At 38.7% G+C, this 25,226-nt stretch overlaps 1 protein-coding gene across 3 annotated transcripts in view; it reads left to right on the forward strand.

The window, feature by feature from the left end:
- LOC306769889 (chloride channel protein 1-like) overlaps window positions 1–25,226 on the forward strand; it is a 55,904-nt gene that overhangs the window by 25,630 nt on the left and 5,048 nt on the right. For 2 of the 3 annotated variants that reach the window (XM_079258646.1, XM_079258648.1), the window contains 11 exons: window positions 6,067–6,136; window positions 8,338–8,434; window positions 10,212–10,261; window positions 11,225–11,438; window positions 11,679–11,812; window positions 12,882–12,973; window positions 14,245–14,337; window positions 16,151–16,238; window positions 18,906–18,988; window positions 20,750–20,794; window positions 23,681–23,785. In XM_079258646.1, the coding sequence (XP_079114772.1) occupies window positions 6,067–6,136; window positions 8,338–8,434; window positions 10,212–10,261; window positions 11,225–11,438; window positions 11,679–11,812; window positions 12,882–12,973; window positions 14,245–14,337; window positions 16,151–16,238; window positions 18,906–18,988; window positions 20,750–20,794; window positions 23,681–23,785 (1,071 nt within the window). Of the gene's footprint in view, window positions 1–6,066; window positions 6,137–8,337; window positions 8,449–10,211; window positions 10,262–11,224; window positions 11,439–11,678; window positions 11,813–12,881; window positions 12,974–14,244; window positions 14,338–16,150; window positions 16,239–18,905; window positions 18,989–20,749; window positions 20,795–23,680; window positions 23,786–25,226 lie in introns of all 3 variants that reach the window. The other variant, XM_079258647.1, reaches the window with a different exon arrangement.

Raw genomic sequence — 25,226 nt, forward strand, 5'->3', positions numbered from 1 at the left:
CTGCGGTTTGTTGAGCTTTTAACTTAAGGTAAACTTTTTAAAAATTTAAAAAAAATTTTTTTTTAACATTTTGTCTGCGTCTTTGCTGTCTCCAGAGAATTCCACCCTGCATGTTAATCTCGTCCCCATTTCGCTACTGGGATTTTTCTAATGAGTGATAAACCAAATTGCTGCCATCATGCTAAATGTCACAACAGTGACTCACTTGCAGGTGCTTCTCAACCTTCCATTTCAAAACAGTTGTCATGGAAGATTGCACAACTTCCTGTGTCTGTGTGGGGTTTTTAGAGGGGTTGGGTTTGGAAAAGGGATTTTGATTTGGGTTCCATGGTAACGGATGGTGTTTAAACAGAAATATTCGTTGATTCTGATTCGTTTTCTTTGGCAGGACAGGTGAATGTGTCCGATCCTGATATTACGATCGACCCATTTCTAGTTTTAGACACGTTCACCACAGTTTACTCATAAGAAACCTGAAAGTCTAGACCAGGGGTCTCCAACTCTGGACCTCGTGAGCTACCATCCTGCCGGTTTTAGTGTTTGCCTGGCACAACACACTTGCTTCAAATGAAAAGGTTCTTCAACAACTTATTGTCTTCCTCTGCACCTGCCTGTTAATGAGCCATTAGTTTGGGTCAGGCATGTTTCAGCAGGGAAACACTAAAGCCTGCAGGATGGTAGCTCACAAGGACCGGAGGTGGAGACCCCTGGTCTTGACATCAACACTATCCGTATATACCCTTAAAGCGACAGAGAAAGCCACAGTGACGTCACATTCGAATCTTTATTGGTTGACGTCAGAATTTCTTCCTTGTACCACTAGAGGGAGCTCAGGCGATGCCAGCACTATGTGAACCGGCGTTGGAGAACCACAGAAAAAAGCACTGATTTAAGTCATAGACTGTATAAGAAAGATGGACAGAGCCTTTGGCGGAAAAAAGTGAAGCCTATGTGGAAGTGCATAAAACTGCAGTTCTCCCTTCATCTGCTAGGGGCTCCAAAACAGAGCGAATACCCAGACTACATGTTAAAAAGACCAACTTCACAGCAGAAATAAACATGTTTACAGCCTGATACAAAAATCCATTTTAGGTTTAATAGGTCAGGTTTACCTTCATGACAACTGTGGGGGGGGGGGGGGGGGGGGGTGAATTTTTTTCTAACACGCCCGTTATAAAGTAATTTAATCTCGAAGTTTGGCATATTCAGGGGTGTGTCGTTTTGATTGACAGGTATCAATTCTCCCGCTTCAAGTAACAAGAGCGTAGAACAACCACGGTTTTTAGCCGGTTAACAATGTGGCTTAGCGTTAGCCCGCTTACCTCTGTTAGCTGGTTAGCTCCTGTTATCGTCGGGTTAGCTCGGTTAGATCTTAGGTACAGAAAGCTCAGAGTTCGCTCGATGTCAGTCAACCACCATGACGCTCACAGCCCCCCTCTCAGCTCCACCACTTTTCCCATATATGTAATTTCCGGGTGAGACGACACGCCTCTTGCCTCTTGACTCTGCCAAGATGGCGATGGTAGGAACCGCCCACCGAGCTTCAATTCAGCTCTTCAGAAACCTACGGGTGACGTCACGGAGGCTACGTCCATCTCTTTATATACAGTCAATGCTCCAGATGCCCTTAAGGCTGGTCCTGGATAAGTAGCAAAAAATATGCACCAGCTTGTACCTGATATAAACTCTTTGCTGTTTAACATGCAGGTCTTCAGAAACCTATGGGTGATGTCACAGAGGCTATGCCTATCTCTATATACAGTCTATGGTTTATGTTGGTAACAAGCAACAGCAGAATAGATTTATTTTCTTTTTTTCTTTTTCTTCTTGAAATAAAGATTTTCAATTCAATTCAACTTTATTTATATAGCGTCAAATCACGGCAATGCCATCTCAAGACGCTTTACAGACAGAGGGGAAAACATAATGAAGGCCAATTCATAACAGCCTATATAAGGAAACCAACAGATTGAGTTGAGTCCAACTCAATCTCCCATCCTGAGCAAGCACACTGGCAACAGTGGGAAGGAAAAAACTCCCTTTTAACAGGAAGGAAACCTCCGGCAGAACCCGGCTCAGGACAGGCAGCCATCTGCCTCTGCTGTGTGGGGGGAAGAGGACAGAAAGACAACAGACAACAGGAACTGCTACTCCCGGCCAGGGAGACCTGCTGAGACAGGAGACATACATGTTAATGATGCAACACTGTTATTGGGTGGGGGGGGATAAAAGAGAGAGATAAAGAGAAAAAGAAAGAAGCTCAGTGTATCAGGAAATGTCCCTCAGCAGTCTAAACCTATAGCAGCATAACTAAGGGATGCTAACCATCCCTAGCTATAGGACTTATCAAAAAGATAAGTCTTCAGCCTAGTCTTAAAGGTGGGGAGGGTGTCTGCTTCCCTAACACTAACTGGGAGCTTATTCCATAAGAGAGGGGCCTGATAACCAAAGGCTCTGCCTCCTGCTCGGCTCTTTGAGACTCTAGGAACCACAAGTAAGCCTGCAGTCTGCGAACGAAGTACTCTACTTGGTATATAAGGAACAATGAGGTCTTTGATATATAGTGGTGCCTGGTTGTGGAGGGCTTTATATGTAAGGAGAAGGATTTTAAATTCTATTCTAGATTCAACAGGCAGCCAATGAAGAGAGGCTAAAACTGGAGAAATATGATCTCTCCTGCTGGTTCTGGTCAGGACTCTGGCTGCAGAATTCTGGATCAGCTGAAGGCTTTTCAGGGCATATTTAGGACAGCCCAGTAATAGAGAGTTACAGTAATCTAGTCTCGAAGTAACAAAAGCATGAACCAGTTTTTCTGCATCACTCCGAGACAGAATGTCCCTAATTTTGGCTATATTACGTAAATGAAAGAAGGCTGTTTTAGTAACCTGCTTAATATGTGGACCAAAGGACAGGTCAGGGTCAAATATTACTCCAAGGTTTCTCACTGTAGCACTGGAAGCTAAAGTAATGCCATCCAGGTTCATTACAAAACCGGAAAATTTAGCTCTGAGTTTTTCAGATCCAACGAGAATTACTTCAGTCTTATCTGAGTTTAAGAGGAGAAAATTTCTAGACATCCAAGTCTTTATGTCTATGAGACAATTTTGTAGCCTATTGGGCTGATTTGTTTCATCTGGTTTAAAGGATAAGTGTATTTGAGTATCATCTGCATAACAATGAAAGTTTATTCCATGCTGTCTAAAAATTTTGCCTAAAAAAGATGTGTTGTACTCCCTGATGAAGGTTTTATTTTTAGCTTGTCCCGTATAAAGCAAGCAGAACAATGGCCAGGCTGCTGTGTTGTGAGGAACAAATTTACTTTGTCAAGAGGAGCTTTACAGATATAAAGATCCCCATGCTAATTTGAATTCTTATTTTATTTGTTTATTTATTTTGAATAATGTTTTTTTTTTTATTATTAATCTACATTGTACTGCTGGACCTGACTGGAGGTGGTAGAAAAAGGATGGAAAGAAGACAGAAAGGAAAAGGAAAATTAATAGAAAAACAAAGAAGTGACAGGGATACACCATATAGAACACAATAGAATCCATTCAGTACGATTCACAGATACTCCCACCCCACCCCATCGCCCCCACCCGCTCAGGAAGAAGCTCCTTCAGAGGCTCTGGAGATGAACGAGCAAAAAGGAAAACATAACCATATATTTCAACTAAAACCAGAAAAAACACAGAAAAAATGAACTGAACATGGCTGTGAGTGAGTAAGTCTACAGGACAACACTGTGACTATCAGAATGCAGAATGTAGGGACTGAGAAGTAAATTCCTTCCTTCAGTATCTCATTTCACTCTGCTAAAGTTCAATCAATCTTAAGAGCATCAGCACTGATGTGTTTGGATTTTCTTATTGGACTTCAGAGGTGGGTATGTTGAAGTGACAGAGGTGAGATGCTGCTCATTGTGTTTTTCAGTTAGATTACACATTTATTGTATTTTTCATGACACGTGTACTCTTCTCCTTTTTTTCTATTCCTTATTTTTCTCCACCGTAAAACAGAGCGACAGTTGCTCTGGTTCTGCGTTGCAGCTCTCATCCTCCTCAGGATTTATGCTCTGATGCGAGTGTGTGTGCCGACTGACACCCTCTCTGTGCCATGAGACCAGTTTTATGAGCTGTGTGTGTTTTTCCCTGATTGATTTTGACTCTGATGATTAAAAGAGAGAAGAAAACTGAGCGTGGTCCTTTCTGTCATCAGAACAGTAACCACCCGGCGAGAGACGTGCTAATGAGTTTTTATCTTGCTCCATACTGATTAAGTTCTCAAACATGGATGACGTGATAATGCGGAGTGGTAATGCGCATTGGTAACATGGTAATTTGATGTTTCTAAAAATTCTTTTTAAATCCAAATGACAAAGCGCAGCATGTGGCGCTTCAGAGAACACAGATGCTTTCACCCACGCACCTGAAAAATCCACAGCTTGTCTGAAGGTAGTCATTATCTCTGATGAGCTCTCTGTGGCCAATAATGAAGCACATTATTAGAAAATCTATTTTGAAGCTACATTTAGATGAATATAGATCATGTTTGGACATAAACATGAAATATAAGTTCAGCTCTTGTTCACCTGACAGACGAGTTTCCTTTTTATCTTTTCAGTCTTTTATATTCATCTGGCAGCCACCCAATGCAACGGCAGCTTCATCTACTACGACTTCACGGCAGTAGCTGTTGATTAAGCACCTTGCTCAAGCACACCCAGTGTGATTGAGTCTCTACGCCATCTCACACACACACATATACACACACACACACATATCACCTCTCTAACTCATCAATCTGTGGCCAAATAGGATGATGTGTTTGCTGTCAACTGAAATGCAGAAGTTAAGACACATCCTCAAAAGGGATGCGAGGACCGCATCACGTCTGTCGCTATGCAACAAAGCACCTTGGTTGCAGTACAACTGGTACTATGTGATCTTTAGGAAAACAGTATTGCTATTAAAAACACATCCAATAAAGAAAAAAATGGATTTGGTGTTTATTAGTTTAGTAGCTTAGCAGGGACTTTGCAAAGAGACATGGAGGACATATAGAACCACTGATGTTTTGCATATTGACTTTATAGCATTAAGCTAATTCGGAGTTCTCGCCATGATTAAAATGAAAGATACAAGGGGAGAAGTAAGGAAAAAACAACATATTGTACAATTTTAACAGCACCATTACAATACAAACAGTGCAACACATAACAAACAATATAAACAAAATCCCTTTCATCTAAAATCACATCAGGAAAACAACGTTCTCCATAGAACAGCTCAGTAACACTGTGTATCTCATACATGATGGGTACATTTAGTCTTCTCTCAGTTCTTTACATTGGGTGTAAATGTGTAAAAATTTGTCTTACCCTTCATTGCATTTGCCATTGTGTTCCAGATATGAATGCCTTTTATGGAAAGGATGACTGCCTATAGGTGAATTTTACAGATGTTCCTAGCCAAACCCCACTGAGGTTGAGTCGAAGCCACAAAGTGCAGATGTGTTGATGCATTTGAACATCAGATTAAGCAAGATTAGTTTAAGAGACTTTTGAAACTGAGTAAATTTTGGTTTTTAAGTGTGTGTCATTGGTTTTTTTAGCCATAATTTTGAGAGCTTGGTTGTATAATGAGCCTACAGGTTTTATTATTGCTCAAACTGTGTGTGCAATGAGATATGTGTGAAAAGTCTTACTTTGCATGTATGGGATGGCTGCCTGGTTTCTTAAATAATGTCTGATTAATTTAAAATGGTTCAGATTTGTTTTGTTTTTGAGATTTTATTTACATGATTATACATTCGTGTTGAGCATCCAGTGTGACCTCATTTGGTTTTGTCATCGAACTGATTTCTTTGTTTTGAAAGTTTGTTTTTGAATATTGTGGGTTAAATTGTGGGTTATTTTAAATTATGGATGGCACTAACTGGCAGACAACAAAAATCTGTATAAAAACAGTTTCCAAATAATTAATTTAATTTTTTTTAAAAGGAACCCATTACCAGTGATATTTATCCTTAATGCTTTTTGGGCTGCATCTTTCTCCTCTCATGCAGTTCTGGATGTCTGCAGTGGCCACCACCATGCCCATCCCTTCTGGGGCTTTCATGCCCGTCTTCATACTTGGTGAGAAAAATCACTTGTTTGCTTTTGCATGTAGTAGTTATTTTAGCTTAAGCATGGCTGAAATTACATTTTTTTTATGATTTTATTTATTTGTTTTTTATAAAACGATTGCAAAGCCATTGCTTTCTGTCTCATGCATCTCTATCTCCTCTACTTTTCTTCACTCTATTTCTGTTCACACCTTATATTTTTATTGTCCCCTCTTGTCATATACAGCAATATTATATGAATTCAGGAATGAAGAATTATTCCTAATAACAAAAAACAGAACATTAAGCCGAACGTCTCAACATTTTCTGTGGAACTTACACTTTGAGGTGAAAATCACTGCCGTCCTCTAGCCATCTGACAGGTGACATTTGTGTATGAACAATATCGTAATAATTCTTGCTCTACAACAAATCAGCGAGGGTGTCATTACCTGATCAAATAGAACAAGAATTTTTCGAGATCAGCCTTGAAAACCTTCATCAAACACCGATATTCACTGGGATGCTTCCTTTCTTTGTAAAATAGTATGAACCCAGGGTGTCTTTTTCTTCTGTACAGTGGAGCTGACAGGATTTCTATCAATTAAAGCAAAATATCCCGACTCTTCATATTTCATGTTTTCTGTCACGTACTGCTTTGAAAGTGCCGAAATTTCCTTTTAATATCAAAACCTAACAAATTTCTTGGAGACAAGCGATCTGAGAGCGTGATACGCAATGCTGTTAGTCGCATCCCATTTGTTTGGTTTTACATTTTGTTTACCCCCACATGTTGAGCCTGTTACACCCATAATGAGCCAGATTTCCCAATAAAAAAATTAAACAGTAAATCAGATTTTTTAAGCAGCAATATATCTGAACCAGCTGTTTGAACTACTGTTGTCTCAAAAGCTTGAACTGCATATAAAAGTGCTGCTTTGAGTTGACTTGCTGCTGCGCTACGTTCGGCTATTAGCTCTGCATTTATCTCAGGATGGTGCCTTGCTAGGTGGGCAGTAACATGAATCCTGTTACCACAGTACGCAACATTTGCATTACCGAGTTTACAAATTGCTTACATGTCCAGCTTTTCCCTTCAAAGCAAATAAATCTAAAATTTATCGCTGCACATTTTTGCAAGTTGTCCACCATTCTCTAAGTGTTTTCTGAAATGGATATAAAGTCATGTTGCTAGACAATAGAAGAAAAACATGTCGTCCTCTGGTGGAGAAAAGCTGTAATTTCTTCTCCATGTGTATAAACACAAACATTTAAAATTTAAAAAAAAAAAAAAAAAGTTTGACCAAATAAATCTAAACTTTTATGTGAATCAATTTTTTTTCCCAACTCTATTATTTTATAGTTGATACAAGTAAAAACATCTGTCCAGCATCATAGTAGCAGAATAATAGCCAAAGGGAGCGGTATGGGTGTAACATTTGTTCCAAATGGGATGCGACAAACGGCATCGCGTATCACGCTCTCAGATCAGGTCTTTGCTTATTTTGTAATTGTAGTTTTTTTTTTTTTTTTTTAAATTTTCTTTAATGGCAGAGTATGTAAGATTTTCAATATTTTCAACATAAAAAAATGACTACAATTATAATTAGACTTTTTGAAACATGTAGGTTTCAGTCTGTCCATTTTTAATGCGTTATTAAATTTCAAATTTAATTAATTACAAAGACCCTTCTTGAATGTTTTACGGTCTGTAAACTTGTAGTACATTTTTCCACCAATAGAGTGAGTATAAGCTAATTTATTGCAGAGCGACTCCGAGCTACAGCTTACAAGCGGTTCCTGCTTTAGTCCGGAGCAGAGAGTGGAGGGGAGGCGGGTGGGCAGGTTTGGGGTGGTTTGACTGCACGATCTATTTCAGTCCATTTAAGTTCAAGCGAGGTCCTGCGTGTCCTCTGTCTTCATTTTATTTTTGCTATGCAATGAAACCAAATTAAACCCTAAAGTTATTGTGTAATACAACAGTACATGGTGGTTTGCTTTATCTTGCATATTGTTTATCTAAATTCCATAAATTTGCTAGAAATGATTTCTTTCATTTGATTTTCTAAAATCCTGTCTCGCTTGCCATTTAGGAGTTTTCTACACTAATGCCGTTTAATATAATATAGTATTTTGTACAGATATCTTATATTTGAACTCTAAAATGCTGACATTTGAGGAGGAAAATGCTACTGGAACATATTGACTTTTAGTTTCTCCTTTCTCCTGTAGGAGCTGCATTCGGCAGGCTAGTGGGCGAGATTATGGCCACCCTGTTTCCTCATGGGATTGTGTTTGATGGCATTCTGTATCGCATCATCCCTGGAGGGTACGCAGTCATTGGTTAGTCCCTTGTTTCTTATGTTAGTCATCTTTCCACTTATTTATTACTTTTCACCAGTAAATCTGTTGTAATTCGCTTGTTTGTTCTCATTTTCATCTCATCATCTCAAAAACATGGAGTGGATCGTTCATATCTTTATCTCTACTTTAACATGTTTAAGCAAAAAATCTTCTGGTTATCCAGAATGCTGCTGGAAGGCTGCCAACAAAATCTTCCAAATTCTCACCCGTCACGTCTACATGACCATGCATCTGATTACATCAGAGACCTTTTATCGCCTTATGTTCCTAGCAGGTCCCTGAGATCACGTGATTCAGATCTGCTGCTTGTTAGGTAAACATGGGTGAACACCAAAGGTGACAGAAGCTGTGTTTCTATTACAATTTTTTTTTTTTTTTTTGGCAAAATAGAAGCAATATTTTTAAGATACAGCAAACAGCAGGTGTTTGTACTGAACAGTGTTTTGCACATAAACCTCAGTTCTTGTAAAATTTTGTCCGCCTGATGAGATTTTACGAGAATTACGGCTTCTGCAACGAAACCACGTAGCGTCATTTTGGGGTTTTGTTCTTACTGCAGAAAGTTTGCGATGGCTTTTCAAAGCTTTTCTCCTTCATTTTCTTTTCTAAAATTCTAAAATTCGCTGTTGTTTTTTTCCACGCCGCGCCATCTTCAGCAGAAATTAAACGTTGCGTCTGGGGACACTTAACTGTGAAAAAAGTGTCTCCATTATGCTTTTATGACATTTTTGCATCTCGAAATGTGAAAAACCACCTCATGAGAGCACCAAAACTTTTTAGAGATACTTTTTTTTTTTTTTTAGAAATCTCTGCGTTTCCATTCGTGTTTTTTTTATTGCGATATTTAGTTTTTGGGCATTTCTAGGTGTAATGGAAACATGGAGCCTTTGCAGCAATGGTTCCTTCCCTCTGGAACTCCCTTCTTCTCAACCTGAAATCTGTGGACTCAATGATCTTTTTTAAAAAGCAGCTTGAAAGGATCTTTTTTAAACTTTGCTTTCACTTAGTATGTTCTCAGTGTTGTTTTGTGTGTCATTGTTAAGCACTTTGTGATTTTTATCTTGAAAGTGGTTGTATACACAAACATTTATTTACTGCACAGGTGTCGAACTCCAGTCCTTGAGGGCAAGTATCCTGAAGGTTTTAGTTGTCTCCATGCTCCAACACAGCTGACCGAAACTTAAAAACAGGCTGACAAGAAGCTGCTGGATGCTTTTGATTCGAATCAGCTGTGTTGGCAGAAGGAAACAACAAAAATCTGCCGGATATCGGCCTTCGAGGACTTGAGTTTGACACCTCTGATTACTGTAAGTATCTTTTTGATAAAGAGCAACATGAATAGACTGCATATAATGTAAAAGTTGTAAATCCTGTGCAGTTGGCATTGCATACTTTAAAACTCGCACCATCTTACTACCAAGCTGTCGGCTTTAAGCTCCCTCAGATTGTCAGCAGTGTAAGTAAGTAAGTAAGTAAAGTTTATTTATAAAGCGCTTTTCACAGATAAAAATCACAAAGTGCTGTACATAAAAATGGGTACAATAACACAATCAGCAAGAATTAAAATCATCCAAGAATCAACCAAAAGCTCTTCTAAACAGTAGAGTCTTTAGCTGCATTTTAAAAGAGTCCACAGAGTCAAGCACACGAAGGGACAGAGGCAGCTCATTCCAGAGTCTGGGAGCAACAGACTGGAAAGACAGGTCACCACGAGTTTTAAAACGAGTTTTTGGAACCTTCAGGAGGTTCTGGCCAGAAGACCGAAGAGAGCGTCCAGAAGAGTATGGACATAGTAAGTCGGTGATATACTGAGGGGCCTGACCATGTAACGCCTGAAAGGTCGGTTGTCAGTGGTCGGTTGTCTTCTTCCTGTCAGCTGTCACTTGGCTCATCATCTTTCTCCTCTAACTATTTCTAACCTCTTGTCAAAGTCTCCGGCCCTCCAGCCGTCTCTCATGTCAAGTTGTCTTCCTCCCCACCAAATCGTCCTAACCCCCTCCTCACACACACACACACACACACACACGCCCACACACACTCCTCCAGATTTTCATCCTTCCCTCCTAGACCTCCTCCTTCCCATCAGAACATGTGGTCGCTTTGCTCTGACAGTTAAATGTCACCGTTGCTTTGCTCTACTGTCCTCACCTCAGCCACTGACCCAGAAATGTGGCCTTCCCTCCGTCTCTCTCCGGCTTCCCTCCGTCTCTCTCCGGCTGCCCCATCCCTCAGCCCTTTCCTGTCCTCTAGTTTTTTTTTTTTTTTACTCTCAATGCTCAGTGTTGTAGTTACCACACATCTTATCTTTATTTTCTTTTTACTCCAGTCTGCTCTTCCACTCCACGTCTTTCTCTTATTTCCCAATAACCAGTTTTTTTTCTCCACACATTATTCTCCACATTATTCCTTTTTTTCTGCTTCTCTTTGATCTTATTTTGGTAAAGCTGACATTATTTCTGTCCCTATTATCCTAAATCTTTACTTCTTTTGTTATGCATTTTCCATTTTTCTCACCCTGATTAGATTCTCATTTTCGCCTTTTTTCTCATTTTACAATGTAAAATGGCTCTGAATGTTCCCATCCTCCTCCTCCTCCTAACTTTTCCATCTTCCCTCATTCACTATCCACATACCTCCATATACAGCATTTCCTTTTACTGCACCTTTCCTTACATCCACTTTCCTTCTTCCACCGTCATTCCTTTGCCTTTTCTCCCATCTTTCCCCTCATCTTCCCATCCCATTTTTCCGACAGGAGCGGCAGCACTGACCGGAGCTGTGACTCACACAGTGTCAACGGCGGTTATCTGCTTTGAGCTGACAGGCCAGATCTCACACATCCTGCCTATGATGGTGGCTGTTATCCTGGCCAATATGGTGGCCCAAGGCCTGCAACCCTCCCTGTACGACTCCATCATCCAGGTGAAAAAGCTCCCGTACCTACCGGAGCTCGGCTTCGGACGCATGAGGTTTGTGCTCAGTTCACATGTGACTTACTGGACACATTGCAGATATTTTAATACAACGCTTGGCTTGTTCACATCAGTGGAACTGAAAAAAAAGTTCCTGAAGCATCCTTTTAAAAATGAGAAAAATGGATTAAATACCTTCATGACGCGGAGGTTGTTTATGGTAATGATGAATGGAACTGTGCTTGTATGGCTGAAGGTGTGTGATATCAGTCAAATATCTGTGTATCCGTTCCACAGCCAATACAACATCTTTGTAGGCGACATTATGGTGCAAAAGGTGAAGTTCATTTCCTCCCAGTCCACATACAGAGAAGTCAAACACCTCCTGGACTCCTCCTCGCTCAAAACAATTCCCTTGGTAGACTCGAAAGGTAAGGGAGTTTATTGTAAATTCAATATAAACACCGGAGTTCATAAAATAATGGAAAATGAAAAAGTTACATAAAATCAGATATAAGTATCTTCAGGGCTTTTAGACACCCAACCCATGTGAAGAAGCAGTTAACCTAGTATATATAGTTTATAAGTTGCACCTATTGTCAGTTAAGTGATGTGAACCTTCATTTAAAGACTCCTGGTTAAACATTTTTACATGACATAGTAATGGCTTGGTGCTTTAAGCGTTAAACTTTCACTTTTCTACCTTCTTTGCTGTGTTTTCTGTATAAAAACAAAGAGCAGATGATGTTCAGCCACCAACTGGATGGATGATTTCCAGCAGTAACTTTGCAGTTGTCTTTATTTTTACCCAAGTTCCAGAAAACGCTGGGTGCTGTGTCTTTCTATTTAAGATGCTCTACCTTCCTGAAATGCCCTTTTTTAAAATCCACTCTTATTACTAACTAGTTTTTAATTAACCTAATTAGTTGTTAAATACTCCACATATTTGTTCCATCTGCTTTCCCAGCATTTTGTTCCCTCCGTCCAACGTTTTAACGGAGTGTTGATGCCATAAAATGTTTTTTTTTAAACCAACAAAATTTATGTGCAGTTTAGTGTTTCAGCATCACTCAATGGTTTTAAATTGATGAATAGTTTGTTCATTCAAGTTGTTAATTTAAGCTTCACACATTTAAACTAACACTGTTAGACGTTGCATGTTTGAAGAGTTTCTTCCCCAGAGTTTATAATTAAATATAGGCCAGCAAATTCTGGAGATGCACAAAGATAAACTTTCTATTCTATTCTATTCTATTCTATTCTATTCTATTCTATTCTATTCCTAATGACCAAACCTGCCTAAAAGTGTTAAAAGAGTCCAACACACTGAAGTTTCCAGTTAGTTGTCAGTTTGGTGCATAAAGAGAAAGTTCTTACTTTATTTATTAGTTTTGGTTTTTTTTTTTTCATAAAATCAATGAAATAATCTAAATCATCATAATAGTTGAGCCACATTGAGCTCTGTGTTGTAATCCAGTTAATCCTTCTTCTTTGTTATAGATTCGATGATCCTGTTAGGCAGCATTGACCGGTTGGAGCTTCTGGCTCTTTGTGATTGGTGGTTGTCACAAGAAAGGAGGCTCCTGATGCAGGTGAGGACGGTTACATCGACTCTTCTCTTTAATAATTCTGACGATTTCATTAACTCCTTTTTGGCTTCTGTTCAAGATCTTAAAAGAAGAGTTTGTTTTTAAGATGAGATTAGGTTTGGTTTGGACAGTTTATTTTGATATGTCCAATAAAATCAAAAACAAAAGTAACTTAAAAAAACAACAACAACAAAACCAGACATACTCGAAAAGGAGTGGGCAGAAGTAAAAAAAAAACTCATTAAACCCCATCCTTTTGCCATCAGTGTTTACCGCGTATTCATATTCACATACATACATATGTTAAATAATAATAAGATGATGGAAAGCATATGAATAATTATTGTTTGAGACATGTTGTTTCCCAATGTTGGTTGTTCTGATCCCAAGGGAAGCCTATCATACCAACCATCCCAAAGTTAAGTGTCCTTTAGTGGGTTGTTTGCCTCATAAAGCAGATGTGTTATATTAGTAGTGTGCAAACATAATTGTAAATTCAATAACTGGTTTAATGTTTGACCTAAATTGCAAAAGAGGTTATGTTTAATCTGGATCGTGATTGTGCCAGTAAATGAGGTTGCTCGCGTGTAGCTGAGACTGTCATGGAAAAAGAGAAAAGGAGGGAAAAAGGTGAAGAAGAAAATGTCAGCCATTTCAAATAACATCCATAAATTGGGTCGTGTTTAGATTTTATAATTATCTGTAAGGGAATGGTTGTAGTTCAGCTCAGTGTGCGGAGGTGTGAACAGCTTAATGCAGAAGCAGGAGGCTCATACTGGGCAGCCTGAATGTACTGAATGAACTTTCACATAGCTGCGTTTGGCTGTTGACAAAAAAATAAAATTAAGTCAAGTTTTATCTTCAGAAAACTGGAAGGGTTGAAATGTGACTTTTTACGTGATGGAAAACTACATGCATGGTATGACTTAGTTTATGAGGAGATACGATGTCTAAAGGCATTGTCACTGTGAGGGAGTAAACAAAACAAATACTGCAGTCTGGCTTTGTTGCACACACAATGAATAGATATATATATTCTATATGTCACCTATATACACTATATGTGTATATATGTATATCTAAATATACTGTATGTCACCTTAAGGCCCTGAAGAAGAAACGTTTCTGAACTATTCTGTTAGGATGAGTGAGAAAGTGACAGCTAAAGCTAAAGCACAGGTGTAAACGCATCATTAGTGTTCTGAATTTAAATCTGTTTTTTGTTGTGGTGTTGTGACATCCTGCAGTGTATTAATGTGTCTCTCTGGGTTCAGGGTCGCAGCCTGCAAGAGCAGAACCAGGGTCAGAAACACAGCTGGGAGTCCTTTGCCTTTGTAGATGAAGAGGAGGAAGAGGAGGGAGACAAGGTTGGTATCTGATTTGTTATATTTAGCTTTTTTTAATTTAATTTTATTTTATTTTAGCTCAATGGCTGCCAAAAATCTGAACGCTTCGAATCTGAACGTTCACAGCCAAAGATGCCAAAAGACATCTTATGCTGTTACTATATACAGAAAGCTGATTTGGCCAGATGTGTTGTCTTCATTGTGAGCATGCTCTGAGTGCACTCCCCGAAGACAGCACACACCCGGCCAAATCACACCTCTGTATCTGTCGTCCCACAACTCAGTGTTCTGACAGATGAGCCAAAGCACTGTCAGTATGAGGCTCTCTGCTACAGCAGCGCTGGCAGCCAATGCGTTAATTATGTATTTAATTTTGGCATATTGTGTTTCCATAAAATCTAAGCTGAATATTTTTATTTGCTATGTTTACATGGGAGTTTTAATTCCTGTTTAATTCCAAATAAAAGTTAATTCTACTTTAAACTTCATTCCGATGTAAATAGCTGGTTTTTCGCATTTTAATTCCAAACTATTTAATTCCTCTGTCATGTCAACCTTCATTCCACTCTAAGTTAATTCTGGTTGTTCAGTGGTCTATCTTTCTTCTCCTTCTCAATTGCTGCAAAAACTGAAGTAGTAAGCTCGTGTTGAGCTGGTACTTCGAAATTATAATAAAAATAGCAGCAACTGGTACTTATGTCATTTTTACAAGTTAGGACTGAAAAGACGAGAAGCAGGGAGCTCACTTTGTTTATTTCCTGTGGACGTCACATGCTCCCTCTGTCCAATCAGAACCCTTCCCAACCCGCCGCTTGAAAGAGGAGTTAAGTGAGGACGTGTTTCATGTAAACCTTCATTCTGAATTATTATTTTCATGTAAACTTGTAGGAGAATAGTTTAATTCTGAATTGTTTAATTCCAAATGATTTATTTCCAATTTAAAAACATTACGTAACCGTAGCCATTGTAGCGTTTGCTTTTCAAATCTGTTTGAATTTTAATGCAACAAGTTTGCTTTGCTTATTCATTTGGATGTAACTTTAATAATTTGATCTTCAATATAAACATAATTTTACCCTCCAAAACCCCTCACATTGGTTTTCTGCATGTTCATGTGGAGTTTTCTCTCTGAAAATGATTAAAAAATTTAATCCAAAATGCAAAATTTCCTTTGTCTTGTTGTTTTTTGCATGTTCCACCATCATGTTACTACAGAAGCCCTGCAGGAACAAACCAAAAGCAGCTATTTGGCACCACTGTATTTTTAGCACTGTTGGAAAGGGAGGGGAAGTCAGGAGGGGGTGAAAATTGTAATTTACCCACCAGCTGTAACTATACCCTGCACACCCGTGTGTTTTCATTGCACATAGACTTTTGCAAAAACGAAATTAAAAAAAACACTAACATTTAAAAAAAAAAAAAAAAGTATCTCTAAAATGTTTTTGTCATGAGGTGGTTTTTCAGACGTTTTGAAAAAGAAATTTATCACAGAAGTGTACCGGAGACACTTTTTTTTGTATTTATGTGTCCCTGGACGTGACGTGGGGGGTGTGACTAGTTCATTTGTGGTAAAGATGGCGCGCTGTGGAAAAAACAAAGGCAACTGAAGGAGAAAAGCTTTGCAAAGATGTATCATATAGAAATGTTTGTAGCAAGTCGAAAATCCCTAAATAACACTTCGGGGCTACCTTGCATAAGCTGTAATTATGAATTGCAGATCAATGGAAACGTCTGCAAATTGCAACTGTTGTTTGTCAAAACGTACTAATATCCCTTTTATTTTGTGAAGAAATATAACGGAAACACAAGAGTTTTATCTTTTTGTTTTCTGCAGGGCAGTCCTGTTCAGGAGGAGAGGAATGGACCCCTGCCTCCTCCAAAACCTCAGGAGCCTTCATCCAACCACACGGCCCCTGCTCCTGGTGAGTCGACAGAACTCAGTATTCTTGTTTATATTGTTTCTCTGTTGCATTCTCCCCACGCTGCTTCAGGAAAAGGTTTTTATGCTTTAATTAATGTCAACACACTAAATATGAAAACCTTCCCTGAGGTTAGCTGTTATCTACATGTGAACGAAAGAATCTGTCAGTCAAGCCGATGGCCAATCAGTTTAATAATCAAATCAATAAATGAAACTGCAAGCTCCGACTCCAGCTCATGGTGAGCTGAGGGACACGTTGGTGAGGCCTTTCAGATCACTATTGATTCCTTCTGACATGTTTTTCTCACTGCTGTGATGTAAGAAGATTTATTCTTTGCTACGTCTCCCTTCCTTTTCTTCAGAAAGTTATTTGCAGAGATGACTAAGCATTCAGTCAGAACCCAGATGGTGGATGAGGTTCACCGGCGTTTTTGTCGACACTTATTGGTGTTTAACACATTTAGGTGAACTAAATTCTATGTATGATGTAACACAATGGATACAACAGCAATGAGGGTTTAAGGATAAAGATCTTCGGCTCTTTAGGTGTGTTTTCTGTGGAGTTTTTCATTTTGAATTTGCGTCTCAAATGGATAATGATCACTTCTGAAGAAACATCTTTGATTTATCAAAAAATACTTTTTTTTAAATAGTTGCCAGCTGGGATATGGTCCAGCTTCCCCACGACCCTGAATTGGATTAAGCGGTTGAAATGAATGAATGAATGAATGAATGAATGAATATTTGTTTTTATTGTTTTAATTTTTAGTTTCGGAATGATCATCAGTTTTTGTTTTTGATGGAAACTTTTACTTGCATGATCAATAACCTGAACAATTAGCTGGAGAATAAATGTGGATTATACTCAATGATACCAAAGAATATTCCCAATATTGTGCAATACAATGCTTTAACGATTTAGTAACCGCTCGTCGGACAACACGGATTATTACTGTAAAGAATATAAATGGGAAAAGGTTAAAGGGAAATTACACGCCCTGCTTCTTTTTTTTGCCAAACTCCAATAAATGGAAAATTGTGCAAAGTAAAAGTCAGAGAGAGCTGGAGGATGTTGAGGACGCAGCGGTGAACAGGTTGTGAAAGTAACATTACATCACATCAAGTCCATGTTTATTATCCGTGTACGTCAGGGCTGTTCAGCTCAGTGTCATGCTGTGGAGTTGTTGTGTCGTCTTTAGTTTTGGTTTCCTGATTTATTTTGTAGTTTTCCTCGACTGTGTTTTTGGTTATGCTTCCCTTTCCTGTTCATCAGTTCACTTGGTTTCATTTAGTTCATTCAGTCCACCTGTCTTGTGTTTTCTGTGTGTATATACTACCTGACGATATGCTTTTGTCCCGATTCGATTCCAATTTTTGTGGGTGCCGATTCGATTTAAATTGCGATTTTCACGATTTCTCGACTAAAGACAAAAATCGTCATTTTTCTTGATTTCAATGAGTAAAAACAACACAGTAGCCAGACCATCATTCTGCCGCTAAAATGGCCAAGTAGACAAGTAGAAAGATCAATAAAAATAATTAAAATGACAAAAATGGATTTATTTTATCTGAAAAAAAATTTAAAAAATTAAAAATTTTAAAATTGTGAAGCAAAGTATCCCAATATTTGATTTTTTTATATGGTTTTCCCAGCCCTAGTGTATATACTACCTGGGTTCAGCTCTTATTCACCAGTTTATTATTGTAGTCCTCCTTATTGTCCTTTTGTTCAGTTAAAACAAACTTTACAACTTTCCACCTTCATCCTGCATTCAGGTCCACATCTCCGCCCTTCCCTGGCACTCTGGCCGTGTTGAAAACCTGCATTCCTGTAGCCTGACTCAAATAAACGAGTCATTGTGCAGACCTTTATAGGCTGTTGGATCCATTTAAATTGAATCATGTGTGTTGAAGCAGAGATGCATTGAAAACCCGCAGGCCTGTGGTCTCCGTGGGACAGACTTGAATAGCCCTGATCTACATGAGTCGGGTCCAAAATGGCGCTACTACACCTGGTTTAAGTCAGTAAATTTTGAGGCAGTATGTTTTGGTGTTTTGAGGCATCTTTTTAAAATTAAAAATAGTTGATTTTAAGCAACAGCACAGGAGATTTTCATAACAGTGAAGTCCAATAATGTTTACATATAAATGTATTTTAGTGTACACTACTTCTTTAACTAAAGTTTTAACATATTTTTCTGTATTTCTCTTCATAAGTGGAAACTTTTAGATGTGAAAAATATCCATTGAAGTCAGCTGAATGTTGGAGTGACACCCATGTCCTTTTTCCCATTAAATACCACCTATTTTCCTAATATTTCAGCATTTCACAGTTAGCTGAATTGCTACAAACATGTTTGTTTCACTGCATTGAACAGATGCTAAACAATCCGAGTAAATAATCTAACAGAAACGAAGGAAGGTTTGGCATCATATTAACTGCAAGCGTCCAGATGGTGCATCTCTTGTGGCAGAGGAAACTTGTCAGAAGCCTGTTACACTCCACAACAGACTGTCATTGAAATGGTATCCAGGCAACAATAATAAATGGTTTCTTTGGGTTGGCAGGCTCTTGTAATTCCACTTGCAGTGAGGTTATTCTCTCCAAAAGCTGCATTTGTATAATTCATTGACTTGTTGACTTTTTTTTTTTTAACTCACCTTTCAGAAAAAGGGCCTCTGCAGTCTGTAAGGAAAACTCTCCGAAACCTCTTCACTTCCAAGAGCAGAACGTCAGAGAGAGAGTCACAGGTGTGTGTCTATTACATGCAATATTCTATTCTATAGTCAATTCGTACATCGTTTTCCAAGGTTTTCTGAGCCAAGGGACGCTTTTATTCACTATTTTAATTGAAAAATCACAAGGTACACCACAAACCAAAATGCTTATATTAAAAAAAAAATCCATATTATTAATATAAAGTCCAATCTTGTCAAAGCCTCTTGAATAGAAATCAGATAAACACAAGAAGATGGAATTTTATTATCCATCACCGGGACATGTTTGGATGAACACAGAGCTGCTCTTTCAAACAATTAGGTGAAATTGGGTAATTTCTCCCGGCACACCTGATAATCTCACAGTGGTTGAAAAACACTGAATTAGTAGACGCTTTTATCCCAAGCAATTTACATATCTTGTCCAAGGACACTTCGGCACATAGTCAGGGGAAGCCTGGAATCAGTCCTCCAACTTTCTGGATGAAAGATGACTCCTCTTCCTCCCGAGCTGCAGGAGTCCTTGTTCGCTTCCACTTCTGTGCATTTCTGCATGTCTCTAGCTGTAATATGTTTGGAGACTTCTGCACCTTTTGGAGACCTCTCAGTGGTATTAGATTTCCTCATGTCATGAAACTTTAACATTCAATAACTCTCCCTTCCTTTGATCCGAGCCGCAACAAAAGCATGCCTTCATAAAGCACTCATAAAAGTCTGCTTTCTATTCAGGTCTGTGCAGTACGTTTTAATCTGATTGACAGAAGCTCATGAATACACAACTTTCTTGTTCTCCCTTAATATTTCTTTAAAGTCTCTCAAATGGAACAGGGGAAGCCATGAATGGAAGGCAGAGGTATTGTATTCAGCCCAGCAGTGAGTCTGACTCACAGGGGGAAAACAAAATGTGTCACCTGCAGGAATGAAAACTGCTCTGCACATAAGTGCATGCTTTTAATCCTGCAGGACCAGAATTTCATTTCTTTTTTCTTCCCTCTTCCATGGCTTGTGAATTGCCAGTTTGATTATCTATTACATTTTTGGATTCAGTCCTATTCCTCCATGGGGAGTGTTTTTAACGTCAAGCAAATTTGTACCAGCTTGAAAATCAACCAGCTGCACGATGAAATACCGCCACCAGCAAGCCAAACATTAACATTTATAATATCTTCTGGATTTAATAGCGTGCCAGCATGTTGTCAACCCGTGAAGGTGAAAAGTTAATGTATTAATAAACACTCAAAATGGAAAACATTCCATTTTTGTCCATTTTGATGGAATAAAAAAAAATAAAAAAAAAGCAATCTCTTGGCTAGAACTCTCATAGCTGACATATTCTTTGCGTAAGATGACTTTATATTTGTTCCTTCAAGGACATAAGCAGTCAAGCTGCCAAGGCAGCGAATGAATGAATGTGTGAACCAGCTCTAATAAATTCAGAGAGAAAATGGGTCACAACAGGTGTTGGCCTGAATTTCACCTGCTGCATCCAGTTAAGTCACAAAGCTGCAGGATGTGCTGCGGGTGGTGAAGACGATAGAAGAAGGCAACAAACTACATAAAAACAACGGCTGCTGAAGTTTAAAATTCATTTAAAGTAGTTTTAGATGTAGTTTTTTTGTTTTTTACTGTTTGAAGAGGAAACATTTATGCATTTATTTATTATTCTTGTTTAATATTTAGCTTATTTAAAAGGGTTGTACTTTGGGTTAGTGTCCTTTTCTTTCTCTGGTATCAGATTTACATGGGATTTAGAGGCGAGAACATTGTTTTTAGAAACGTTCTTTTCTTCTGCAGGAGTCGAGCCCCCCTCCTCTGTCAGACACCATGACGCCAGATGAGGTAACGTTGACAATAATGGAAGATTTTGATGTTTCGTTTTTCAGAATGTTTGCTTGAATATTTGCTGCATAATAATTAGATTCTCTTTTAGTCCCGATGCTAGAACATAAAAACAGGTCAGGCAGTCAGTCGCTGTGGGTGGGAAGTTTAAATTTACATTTATATCCATGTTTTACCCATATCGAAGCAGATTTGGCTTAAAAGTATTTTCTTTAATGATATTTTAGACTTAGATTCCTACATACACTCATGTTGAATCCACAGTGTCATGGTTATATTCTGGTTTGTTGCATGTTTATATCTTCATGTTTTCTCTGACAGTGATAAAAATGACAAACAAACAAAATTCCCTTTTCTCCTGTTCTGGATGGTAGTACCCAACATTTTGCTGGGCTCCAGATCTAACTTTGATATGTTGTAAAATCAGTTGGAAAACTTTGCCTGGACTTTCTGACCATTTATCGTTTTATGCTGATATGCTGAAAATGGCTGCAAACAAATTCCTGGATCCAGATGGTGATCTGGATCACAACCTAAATGTAATGGAAGCTAAGTTAGACCAAGACACATGTCTTTAGTTTTTACTTAAAGTTGCAAACAGACAGAAAGACAGACGTGAAGAAAGACAAATGGACAAATAAACAGATGTATCTTGCCTTGCGGACCTAATGTGAAAACTGTGTAAACTGCTTTCTGGAAGCTGTAAAATTGCACGATGGAGAGTAAAACAATGTAAATCTTAAAAACATGAAGTCTTTGAACATTTCTGTTGCCATGCATTTGTCATCACTGTTCTGGATCAGAAGTCTGAGGTTTGGGAAGAACAATTTTTCTATTACCAACACTTAAAAATCTATAATTAAATCAAAGATCAATGTCATTATTAATCCAGTAGAGTTTTTTTTTCAACAGTATAAAATCATTCACAGATCTCACATGACTTGAAGGAAAATGCTTCATATGGGATTAACGGATACTGACACAGTCTCGGCTGAGGGGAGCTTATGTGTGGAGTTTACTTCATGCATGTTAGGTTAATTGGTTGCTCTAAATTATCCTCAGAAGTGATTGGTTGTCTGTCTCTCTGTGTTGGCCTTGTGATGGACTGGCGACCTGTGCAGGGTGTACCTGCCTCTCGCCCGATGGTTGCTGGAATAGACTCCAGCTTCCCAGTAACCTATAACTGGAACAAGCAGTTAAGAAAGTAGATGGATGGTGGTTGTGGAGATGACAATCACTAATATAGCTCTAATATATATATATATATATATATATATATATATATATATAGTTGGGCTCATATGTATTTGTCACATTTCATTAAAGAAAAGGCTGAATTTACAACAGTCACTTAAATAACTGGAGACCTAAAAGAGGAACAATAACTAAAAATTTGCAAAAAATTTGCAAAATAATTTCTGTTCTATTCTATTATCCAGTCATTTAGCAGACAGTTTTATCCAAAGCGACTTACATATGAGTGAGAACAACACAAGCACGAAATCAAACAGTAGAGGACATCATAGGAAGATGCTAGTGGACTGTCCGGTTGGACCCGGGTCCTTCTATGAAGTTCTACAGGCTTTTGTTTTGTTTTTCTTTTGTTTTTTTGATTTAGTAATATAAGACACTGTTTTTTCATTTAATTGAGTTTACGAAAGGAAAAAAGCAAACAAACAAATTGGTCCTGGACAAATTAGAGACTTTTCTGTTGAACAGTGGGACAAAATACCTGTCAACAGGTGCAGAAGTCTGACTGAGAGGAACAGAAAATACCTGACTGGAGCGGAAACATTAAAGGATTGTTCAACTAAATAGTAGTTTATGTAATATGTAATAAGTGATCTTATTTATTTGCTTTTTAAAATTTTTTTTTTGCTTTTTAAAAAAAAAAAAGAAAAATTTTTTCTATTGAACCAGAATTAGAAAATAATGTAATGATTTTCATAAATGTTTTATTTATTATTACTTTAGTCAATTTCATCTTATTTTACAGGCAGCTGTGCTTTTCCTTCTTTAATGAAAGTGTATGAATAAATATGAGCACAACTGTATCATATCACTAATAATATTACTGCTGATAGACGCGTAGGCTCCAGCTGGGCATAACCTCGCGAAGGACTGCAGGGTTGGGAGGGGGTGCCGAGTTGTCGTTGTCTTGGCCGCCTGCCCCTCCACATCTCGGCGCCCTGCCTGTGGGAGACCCAGCTGCCCAACAGTGCTGTAGTTATTTTAATGCATATCATTAGCATGTACACCCCCACACATCCATCTATTAAAACACACACACATGAATAGAGCAGGGTGGGTCCGATGCTCGTCTTCTCACACCGTGTAGGACACAAATAATGTCGATGTGGATGGCAGCAGCGTTGTTCCCTCAAGTCCTTTTCTGTCTGCCACATTGCCTCTACTGTTCCTGGTACCCTCCAAAAATCCCCCCTACAACACCGCGCTGTAATTCTGCAAGACTTGTGCCCCTGTCACAGCAGGCCAATGCTTGTAGGTAAAATCCATAGAGAGGCTAAAAGGTGTCAGACATCCTAAATCTCAGGAGGAAGAGCGGGACATGCAAGGACGCTACAGGGGTTTCAAGGTTTTCCACATCTGAAGCCTCTCCACTGCAGTACTTAACTGCCTACTCCCTTCTACTGCCACACACACTGTTCAAACACACACCCTGAGTTTTACCTGCAGATACACAGCAAAATGGTGATGATTTATGTAACACTATGCATCCATGACTCATCAGAATAAACAAATCCTAATGTTTCTCTCTGGCTGAATTTGTAGATTTTAATGGTGTTTTGTCTCCGCAGCAGCGTGACTCCTAGCCTCTGTCACACATTTAATCTCTGTGACCTTGCTATTTATTTGCCACTGCAGATCAAAGCGTGGGAAGAGGCGGAGATGGACAAACCGATGGAAATCGATGAGATACGAGTTGACCCTTCCCCCTTCCAGCTGGTGGAGAGAACATCCTTACACAAGGTTGGTGGAGAGAAATGTGTATGCAGATATTAGTTGAGCATAGTTTCATGTAAAAACAGATTGCTGTGTTCTGTGCAGTGTTGTAAGGTATGCATTCTTAACAACATAATCTGGAATAAACTAAGCAGCTGATTTTAATGGAAAATTCAGTTTGTATTTGAGCTGAGGAGTTCGACAAGCAAAGAGAAAAACAGATTGCAGCCCTTTGAGCATTCATCAGGTCTTTTGTTGATGTGTGCCCTCTCAGCACCTTAAATCGTTTACTTCTTTAACATCTCATTCAGTCAAGCATATTGATAACCCTGGCAAAGTAAGACGGCACATAAATAGTGCTCGGTGAAGACTCAAATTTATGCAAAAAAGCTTTGTCTGAGGAAATGGAGAAAGGCACAAAAGCTGGGAGTCTGACTCAATTGGCTGTGTGGTTGCTGCACTGCATCATTACATCAAGGTTTGTTGCAACAAACCCGGAAGACTTATTTTATGTTTTCTGGGAATATCAGACAAAGAAAGAATATTTAAATTAATTATCGATTAATTGAAATGAGCTATAAGCAGGTGTGTAGAGTGAGTGTTTGTTATGCACAGACGTGTCAAACTCCAGTCCTCAAAGACAGTATCCTGCAATGTTTATTGTTTCCCTGCTGCAACACACCTGGTTCAAATCCAATAGATTCTTATCAAACTATTCATTAACTTTGGTCAAGTGTGTTGGAGCGTGGAGAAACAAAAACCTGCAGGATTCTGGCCCTCGAGGACTGGAGTTTAACACCTGTACAGGCCATCTTTGGATGAATGTGACCATCCTACAGCCACTTCCACGATATTTATTTAAAGGTGCAGTATGAAACAAAATCATTGGTCAATGATAGAATTCTTTTGTCATTTTGTCATTTCATGTAGAGTTATTTGATCCTGAAGGGACCAATAACTCTACATGAAGTAAGAACCTCCTGAGCTTTAAAAACTGCAAAGCCAGCTTTGTTTGACATGTGCTTGGACACTGTTTGGGATAAGTAACACTTTACACATACACACACATATATGCTACACAATTTTGAAGCAGGTACCTGCAGTGCAGCCATTGCTGCACCTGAAGCTTCTGGATCCACTTGCAGAAGAAAACAAGTTTATGGCTGAAAGAATTATGGCCATTGATGGCCACCGTCCATTCATAACTGTGCTTGGCATTTAAAGTCATTGCTATGCCCGTACTCACCACTAGATGTCAGTAGTTCTAACACACCGTATATTAATATACATGTTTGTAAGCTAGGGAAATCTTACTGCTGTCACTCCTCAGTTAATGCTGTTTATCCCATTTAGGAGTGAAGTTGTCTGAGATTATAAATCTGATTCTGTAGAACAAAATAAATAGCTTCCTGACTTGGTGTTTGACATGTTTTTAACAATGCAAACCGTAGTTTGTACCAAATTAGAC

The sequence above is a fragment of the Telmatherina bonti genome, assembly GCF_933228915.1.
Source record: "Telmatherina bonti genome assembly, chromosome: 19".
In the NCBI taxonomy this organism is placed as follows: Eukaryota; Metazoa; Chordata; class Actinopteri; order Atheriniformes; family Telmatherinidae; genus Telmatherina; species Telmatherina bonti.